Source organism: Tupaia chinensis, unplaced genomic scaffold (assembly GCF_000334495.1).
Source record: "Tupaia chinensis unplaced genomic scaffold, TupChi_1.0 Scaffold143622_1, whole genome shotgun sequence".
Lineage (NCBI taxonomy): Eukaryota > Metazoa > Chordata > Mammalia > Scandentia > Tupaiidae > Tupaia > Tupaia belangeri.
In genome coordinates, this window is record NW_006203470.1 from 88,908 (window position 1) to 97,799 (window position 8,892).

An 8,892-nucleotide genomic window follows, 5' to 3' on the forward strand; every position below is an offset into this window, starting at 1 on the left:
GGGGGTGGGGGGCCGCCGCCTGCCGCGCCGAACCCCCGACCCGCCGTGGAGTGGCGAGGAGGCTGCGTCCCGGGATGGCGCGCCAGGTAAGGCGACCCGGGGCGGGAACGCTCACGGGCTGACGGACGCCTCGAGGATGTGCTCCGCGCAGTGCGGCCCCCGGAACCGGGGTGGGGAGGTCGGGAAGGAACTGGGACTCGCCAACTTTGGGATCGGCCGGACTCTGTCGGGCCTCCCGGTGCCAGGACTAAGTGCCGAGGAGTCCGGGTCCTGAAAGTCCCTTCCCCTACTCTCTTCCCGCAGGACGCACGGTCTAGGTCTCTTCACCTGGCAATCGCCTTCCTTTGGGTTAAGCATCACCCTGCTTCTGCGTGGCTTCCCGCATTACAGGTTACCCTGAGAGTGGGAGACAGGAGGGCCTGGAGGAATCAGTAAATGGGATACTTTCATTCTTGGTAGGATCCTGGACCCCAGGTGGGGGGCTGTCCTGGAAGTGGGGAGAAACAGATAAAACAGGTCCCAAGTTTTATCTTGAGCGGCCTGCAGGTAAGGGGTGCAGATTGGAAAGCCGGAGGGAGAGCCCCACCTGCTGTCTCAGCCTGGGCACTGTTGGGGCTGAGGTTTGTGGGCTGTGAAATTCCAGGAGAACGAGGTGAGGCCAAGGAGCGCTCTGGGTGGGCGCCTGGAGCATGCTCTGCAGTTGTGGCCCATCAGCTTTGTCCAGCCTCAGGCCCAGTGGCTGGGAAGCCTGTTTGGGCAAAGTCCCCCACAGCATCCTGGGAGGAGAGGCCAGGCCAGGGGCAGTGTGTGTGCTCTGGCTGAGCAGTTGAGCAGCCCAGGGACATCCCAGCTCAGGTATACTGAGGGGTCACATCAGTTTCCTGTTCTGTAAAAGGAGCTTCCAGGTGTGATGTTCAGGGATAGGTGTGTCCTCACTCAGTGTAGCTTCATGGGAGGTGTCCTGGAGTGGCTCGAGAGGGTGGGAGCAGGAGGGCAACCATCCTCATGCCCAGCGCGACACCCAAGCGCCCAGGCGTCCTCACAGGTGAGAGCCATAGGGACCAGCCGTGCAGGGCAGACCCGGGAGCTCCAGTCGTGCAAGAGAACGGATGTAGGCCGGGAAGGACCTTGAGATCTGGATGACCCCGTGGCGCTGAAGCTATGGTGCTCCTACTGGGCTCATGATGGGGTAGAGGGGTCTTTTCGGCCGGCCAGGGTGGTACCAGTGAACTTGCGGCTGCCCAGAGAACTCTCCAAAGGGAGGTGAAATCAGGTGGGTGCAGGAGGCCTGTGGTCGAGAGAAGCCAGTGGGGGCTTTACTCCTCCTTCGTGGCCGAGTTGCACATTTGCACACTCACACTTGCTCCCTCACAGACACTCCTTGCTCTCCCTTCACTTTTCTGGGCAGGGAGAAGCCAATCACCAAAGCTCCGGCCCTGACCACAGTCAATTCCATTTGCACCTTCCGAGAACTTGGCCACGGGAGAGTCTGACTTGATGCTGAGAGGGCGAGAGGCCTGGAGAGTATCACTCACAGCCCTCTGAGGGGGCTGGATATATTTAGCCTGGAGATAAAGAGGCCCAGAGGGCAGGAGTCTGTGAGTGCAAGAGCTTGAGGAGGGAGAAGGGAGAAGAAGTTGTGTCAGGCAGGAGCTGAGAGGACCAGGGGGTGGAGCAGGGCAGGTGGGGCTGTGGAGGCCGGGGACATGGCAGGTGCTGTGACTGCAGTGGGTGAAGAGAGGTGGCAAAGCCAGCCAAGCTGGGCACCAGCCTTCCTGCCCGAGGGGCCGGGTGGGGCGTGCATCCTACCCAGGGCCCCCAGGCCATCCCAGGTTTGAGGATTCACTAGGACTCTTGCAGGACTGGCGTGCCGTACAGTTCACACAGCAAAGTTCTGTTAGTGAGACGACACGAGCAAGATCAACAAGCGAAAAAGGTGTGGGAAACCAGGCATGAGCTTAACTCAGTCCCAGGGGAGCCACACGGGGCCACTCATTTCTTCCAGCTTGGAGCTGTGACAGCACACATGGGGTATCTGCCGGGGGAGCTCACCGGGGACTCAGCCCCAGGGTTCTGGCTGGTCATAGAGACCCCCGTGCACAGCACAGACCAGATGCCAGCTCCCAGGGGATAGGGATTCAGCATTAGCCACCATGTCCCCACGCACAGGCTTGGCACCGGGAGCCACTTTTATGCCTTAGGAGTGGTGAGAGCCCTCCTGAAGTCTGGGTTCCCAGGTGCAGCCGAGGGCCCACGTTGTGAGCTGGCCTTTCGGGCTTTCTCAGACTGCCCCATCCGCTCCTCTGCATGGACTCCCCACGTTGGCTGCATTTTCCTGTCCTGGAGGCCAGGGAGAAATAGGTGGCTTTCCTCTGAGAGATATTTAAGAGGGAATCTGAGACTCTCCTGAGAGGGCATGACGGTCTCTGGGCCAGAGCCACAAAGGTCAGCTTAGGGAGAGGCGGCCAGGCCACAGAGGAAGTCCATTCTGTTTGCTTAATTTGCACAGTAGCTTTTGCTGTAATTTAGGGTTCACATCAGATGCCATTCATTTTCTAGGGTCCAATGACCATTTTTAAAAAAGTAGTTTTTTTATTTAACTTCATTTATTCATTCTAATTTGATCAGAGAGGAACAGAGGAGGGGAGAGAGAGAGAGGGGGAAAGTGAGAGAGCAAGCTGCCAGGTCTGGGACTCGAACCGTGGTGGCCATGTGGGAGTCCAGCACCCTTAACCACCCTGCCATCTGCCAGCCCCCATAACCATTTTAAGTCCATGGAATAACTCTCTGTGAAGAAACTAAGACAGAAATGCCCCTTCTATCTTGAAAACGCCTTGAGTAGCGGGAGGTGGGTGTGGACGGTGACGAGGGCAGTCTGGGTGTGCGAGGAGAACCCATTTCCTCCAGCTTTCTGAGGCCACCCCAGCTTGCTTCCGAGCACTTGTCTGTGAAACAGCATGTGACAAGCTCCCAGCCCAGAGGAATGAAGGTCAAAGTCAGGGCGGGGTGGGGCGGGAAGGCTGGCTTTGGCGCTGTCCCCCTCCCCACGCCGTTTTGCCGGGAGTCCCGGGTTAGCACCTGAAGCACCTGCTGGTGGCTCACATGCTGGTGGGGGCAGCTCTGTCTTCTCTAGACTTGCAGGCTTTGGAGTTTCTTTTCTTGCTTTCTTCTTTTTTTTTTTTTTTTTGAGAGGTTTTCGCTATAGAGCGCGTGCGCTCGCCAGACAGACAGAGACAGACAGAGAGACAGAAAGCGAGAAATCACCCCCCCAGGGGGATGGTCATGCCGCAATCACTTCTCCTCCATTCTCCTCTTGGGATCTTGGGCACGCACGCACATGCGCCCAGCGTGAGTTTTAAGCCACCGGGTCCGGGACGCGAACCGTGGTCGACTACATGGGAGTCCAGCGACATAGCCATTACGCTAACTGCTGGTTCCCCTCTTTTTAAAATTTATTTATTTCTTCCTGTGAGAGAGACACGCGCAGCTCCTTGACCGGGACCTGATGCCACCCGCTATCTCCAGCCACAGCTGCCCAGATCATGGGCTCACGTGTGCCTGGTGTCCTCGGGGAGCCTTCCCTGCTGGATGGCCTTGGGCAGCTGCGCATTACTGCGGTGCTGCCGTCTGATCCCGGTTGATTTCTTATGCCCCCCCACCCCCTGCCCCATCCCGCCGGGGGTACTTGCAGGAGCAACTGAAGCTTTGGGCCTGCTGGATTCCCCTTTTTTTGGAGAGATTTTTGGTATAGGGCACATGCACTTGCCAGAAAGACAGAGACAGAAAGCGAGAAATCACTCCCTGGGTGGATGGCCATGCCGCAGTCCCTTCTCCTCCATTCTCCTCTTGGGATCTTGGGCACGCATGCTCATGTGCCCAGCATAAGTTTAAGCCACCGGGTCCGGGACGCGAACCGCGGTCAACTACGTGGGAGTCCAGCGACATAAACCATTACGCCAACTGGTTCTGGCCTGCTGGGTTCCTGATGGCTCCGTCTCTGCTCCAGTGTCAGTGGCTTTGTTTCTTCCACACAGCTGGTTTTCTTGTGAACTGTCTAGTACCGCAGGCACTCACAGGGAGGTTTGTCTGCTCAAATGCATCTAACACAGTTGATTCGGTTGTTTTGGGGTTCCCATCCCAGGGGACTGTGCAGGGCATCAACTGTCTGCTCAGCTTCCCAGGGCTGCCCTAACATAGGACCCTGAGCCGAGTGCTCAAAACATCTGACAGGGATGGCTTCTCTCAGCTCCAGGGGCCCCAACCCCAAGTCAAGGTGTCGGCCGGCCAGCTCCTTCCGAGGGCCCGAGGGAGGACCCTTCCTGCCTCCCCAGCGATCGTTGGCTGTGGCTACATCACTCCCATCTCTGTTCCTGTTGTCACCAGCCTCATTTTCCCTGTGCGCCTGTCTCTGCGTCTCTTCCTCCCACCAGGACCCATGCCAGAGTTGGGGCCCACTCTGCTGATGAGGGTGGCTGCCTCTTAACTAAGCACATCTGTGGTGCCCCCGTTTCTCAATGAGGTTGTGTTCAGAGGTCCTGGGGGTCAGCTTCGGCACCTCTTCTTGGGGGCTCGGCTCAGCCCCCCACGCTGTCTCCAGCATGTCTCTGAACTGATTCCTGTACTTGGGTCGGTTGGCCCCAGCCCCGGCCTCACTGCTCTCCCACTCCCTGGCGCCAGCACGGGAGATGCGAGGGGGGACAGGCTGGGCCCCACTGGGTGGAGCCCACTGACGCCCGGAACCCTTGCCCACAGGTGTCCATCACCTTCAAGGACCTGGCCGTGCGGTTCTCGGACGAAGAGTGGCGGCTCCTGGAGGAGGTCCAGAGGGAGTTCTACCGCGACGTGATGCGCGAGAACTACGAGACGCTGGTGTCCGTGGGTAAGGGCAGCGGTGGGGGAAGCAGCTGGGGTCCGGTCTCAACCCTCCGAGGCTTCGCCGGGCCTTGGTCCTCTCATCTGTGCGAGAAGCGCAGCTCGGTAGGTTCAGAGCCCTCCGGCCGGGCCGCCCCACCTTGTCACCCGTGTGCTGCCACTGCTGCTATGCTGTATGGCCGGCTCTGCCCAGGGGGCTTCTGACCTCGCCTCAGTTCTTTGAGTGTTCACAAGAACATGCGTGTCACATGTGCCCAGATGGGCAGGTGCCTGGGCCGCGGTGTGACAGCATGGGGTGGTGGGGGCCGTTCCCCCGGCAGCTGTCCCTCTCATCTCACAGGGACAGCTGAGCTGCTTCCTCTCTCTGCCTTCCTGTCCCCTGCGGAGCAGAGAGGAGCCGTGGGGGAAGGGAGCCGCCTGGAGGAGGACCAGGAGCCTCCTGGTGGAGGAGGCCCCCAGGGTAAGTCCCCTCTCACCAAGGTCCTCAGCCCCCAGGGTGACATGATGACCTCAGCCTGGCCAGTCTGTCCCTCCAGGTCTCACCACACACACCCACCCCATGCTGGGAGTCTGTTCCATGTCTGTTTCACAGAGATTTACTCCAGAGAAACCTGGGGTCACTCTGGAACATGTCCCTGTCTAAGGTCCCCTCCTGCCAGTGCCCTGAGCCTTGTTCCAGCCACCCCTGCAGAACCAGCCTGCAGCTCCTGAATGTCATGCCCCGAGGTGACCTCCTGAGACCTCAGAGGGCAGATGTGGCCCACAGGCAGACTGGGTGCAGCCAGGAGTATGGGGGTGCCAGGACAGGCAGGCCAGTGGTGGTGGGCAGCATGGTGACAGCCCTGCCTGCATTCCCCCCGGAAGGCCAGGAGAGGGGAGGACGGTGGGGAGGGTGTGTCCTGTCGCCGGGGACTGCCCGTGGGCAGAGCACTGGCCTGAGGTTGAGTCCTCTCCTGGCCAGCTTTGCGCATCACAGGAGTGCAGGTGCCAAGCAGCTGCCAGCGTGGGCTCACTGCTGTGTCTCCGCAGGGGCACAGCCACGGCACAGCCTTCACCTCTCAGCCCTGGTGCGGCTGGTCAGGGAGATCCCAGAGTTTTTGTTCCGGGACACTGGGGACATGGTGGACAGCCCTGACAGTGACAGTGGGGGAGCCAGCCTGGACAGGGAGCGGGCCAGCCCTAAGGGTAGGTGGACAGTCACCTGTGTTCTCCGTGGTGGGGTGTGAGGCCGCGGCACCCAGCCCGTGCCTGCCAGCTGTGCAGGTCCAGCATGTACTGGAAGGCAGGGTGCCTGTGGGCAGGGGTGGGGAGAGTGCGGCTCCGGCTTCATGGTAGGTTTCTTGGGGCTCCAGCTATCCCCCCACCCCCCTCACCAGTGCCCTGCTTGGGGGGGAGTGCAGTGGGCTGGCCCTGCTTTGCAGATGCACCTGAGAGGGAAGCCCTGCCTGGGTGGGACCCAGACTCCCTTTCCAGCCTCTTCCCAGTCCCTTCCACCTCACCTTTCTCGTCCCTGATCACTTGTTGCCCTCAGCTCCCCTCCCACCTCCCCCAGGAACCCGCCCTGCCAGCCCCTCTCAGCTGATGGGCAGTGAAACGGATGTGAGCGGGAGGCAGAAGGGTGGTTGGTGGGGTGAGGCTCTGGAGCTGGCGGCTGGTCCTCAGGTGTGAAACAACACTGGGGGGAGGTCCTTTTCCAGCCGTTGGTGCCCCCGCCCACAGCAGCCGCAGCAGTGGGGACTTGTCCTTTCCCAGGCCTGCTCAGCTGCCTCCCGGACGTCCCTGCCAGCCCGCCCAGCCTGGCCACCACGCCCACTACGCCCAGCAGCAGCTTGTGCTCCAGTGGCCCGCCCGGAGATGTGGGGCAGGGGAGCCCCCTCCCCAGCAGTGAGTCCGACCCGGTGGGACAGGGAGAACCAGCATCTTGCGACCCCAGCCCAGGAGTCCAGGGCTTGGAGCCTGTGCCCTCGGTTTCCTCTGCAGCCAAGTGGGGACACAGCTCCCAGGAGCAGGATGGCCTGCTCAGCCCAGACTGGAGAAGCCGTGTGGTGCTCAGTCCCCAACCTGTGCCAGGCCCGATCACACACAGGAAGCCTTGACACAAGCCCCAGCAGGCCCCTGGATGGGACACCTATATGCACCCGCTCGGATCTCAGAGGGCAGGGCAGCCACTAGAATCTACCCGGGCTCTCATTTCAGTTTTAAAAATTCTTGCAAATTTTGCCAGGGCCAGCAGGTGACATGGTGGTTAAGGTACTGGTTGAACCATGGCTGACCATGGTTCAAATCCTGTACCTGGCAGCTTGAAAATCACACCGGCCGTGTGAGTGTGTGCCCAAAATCCAGGAGGAGAATGGAGGAGAAGGCATTGCGGGGTGGCCATCCCTCTCCCCCCGGGGATGATTTCTCACTTTCCCTCTTAGTGTCTATTTCTCTCCAGCAAGCACGTGCTCCCTATGGCAAAAACCTTAAAAACGAAACAAAAACAACTTGCGAATTTCACTTGTCCGAATACCTGTCTTGAATACTTTGGAATTTAGTGTGGAGCAATCTGACTTCCCGGCAGCACACGCCGCTTAGCTTGTGGCTTCAGGTGTCGGGCTGCGTGCCGGATTCGGGCCGTGCGAGTGTAGGGCCGAGGCTGCTGGTGTCCTCTGCTGTGCCAGACTCGGAGGCCAGGGCTGAGGGGAGGGCCCACGGTGTGCACTCATCCCGAGGAGTCCTAATTTATGCCTAGCCTGAGGGAAGCAGGGAACCCCCTTGTCCTGGAGCAAAGCCTGAAGCTGGCTGTCCACAAGTCCAAGTTCAGGGACTGACCTGGGTAAGCTGGAGTCCAGAGCCGGGGTACAAAGGCTTTCCTTGTCCTCTCCTGCGACAGGAGCTGCCGACATGCCATGGCTGACAGGGAAGGGAGGCGTGGGAGCCCCAGCTGGGGAGCCCAGCTCTCCCCCCAGCAGCCCTGGCAGGAGGAAGAGCCCCAGAAGACAAGAGAGGGAGACCATGGGGGCAGGTGAGAGGCTGCGGGGGGCCTCCCTGGAGCTGCGTGGGACGCGAGGAGAGCTGTTTAGCTTATACACGGAGGTCACGTCACTCTCCCCCCGGGGCCCACGACAGCCCTCCAGCAGCCCTCCCTGCTCCTGTGGGTGGCCATCTCTGGCAGGCCTTTGGCAGAGCCGGCGGCTGCCCACCGGGCCACGCTGACCCGGGTCCTTGGCTGTGCTGCAGGCGTCTCTCCTGGGAACAGCCCCTTGCAAAGCCTCATCAACTGTCTGGAAGAGCTCCTGGTACCGGGGCCACCGCGCCTGCGGGCCTCGCCGAGCTCGCTGCCTGTTCTCCCTGGCCTGGGCGCGCCGCCGCTGAGCAGAGTGGAGCTGGGGCCTGGGTACACGCCCCGGGAAGGTGAGGCCCTGGGCCCAGGTTTCCCAGGCTGAGGGCACTGGTGCCCAGGAGGGCTCGAAGTGCCTTCTTAGAGCGACTTCTCTTAGGGCAAAAATGCCTCTAAGGACGGTGACCAACCTGCTGCTCCCTGTCCCCAGCGTCATGTTTCTGAAGCCAGGTGGCCTCAAGGACAGCCTGTGGGTGACAGAAAGGACAGCCCGGAGCAGATGGCCCTGGCTCCCTCATGCCCTCTGCCCCTCCACCTGCGGGGCAGTGAGGAGGGCCTCAGGGTCGAGTGTCACGTGGTGGGTGGTGGGGCCTCCAGCAGGTATGGCTGGGGCACTGGCCTCATCTGGAGAGGGATGGCTGTTCTCGGGTTGGCACGGCTGGAACCTGTGGGGGCGTATCATGCGAGGGGGACGTGAAGGTGGGCTCCTCCTCGGCCCTTGTTCCACTCAGGACCCTGGGAACTGTGTAGAGTCACAGCCCCCTTTCCTCCAGTGTCAGCTCAGGGAGATTACACGTGTTGGGTTCTGGGTGCCCTTCCTGCCCTCCTGCCCGTGACTGCTGGTTCTAGGAGGTTTGCAGATGGGCACTGGAGGCAGCGGCTCACCGGGACCAGCCGAAGTTTCAGGTCCCCGGCAC

At 60.9% G+C, this 8,892-nt stretch overlaps 1 protein-coding gene across 1 annotated transcript in view; it reads left to right on the plus strand.

Annotated features, from left to right (window-relative positions):
* Window positions 1-23: 23 nt before the first annotated feature.
* The window catches only part of KRABD3 (KRAB domain containing 3), a 23,234-nt gene continuing 14,365 nt past the window's right edge, over window positions 24-8,892 (plus strand). Inside the window, exons 1-8 of the mRNA XM_027766666.1 lie at window positions 24-86; window positions 4,753-4,879; window positions 5,213-5,332; window positions 5,902-6,057; window positions 6,625-6,756; window positions 7,748-7,879; window positions 8,095-8,295; window positions 8,426-8,448. Of these exons, the coding sequence (XP_027622467.1) occupies window positions 75-86; window positions 4,753-4,879; window positions 5,213-5,332; window positions 5,902-6,057; window positions 6,625-6,756; window positions 7,748-7,879; window positions 8,095-8,295; window positions 8,426-8,448 (903 nt within the window). The 5' untranslated portion in view covers window positions 24-74. The remainder of the gene's footprint in view (window positions 87-4,752; window positions 4,880-5,212; window positions 5,333-5,901; window positions 6,058-6,624; window positions 6,757-7,747; window positions 7,880-8,094; window positions 8,296-8,425; window positions 8,449-8,892) is intronic.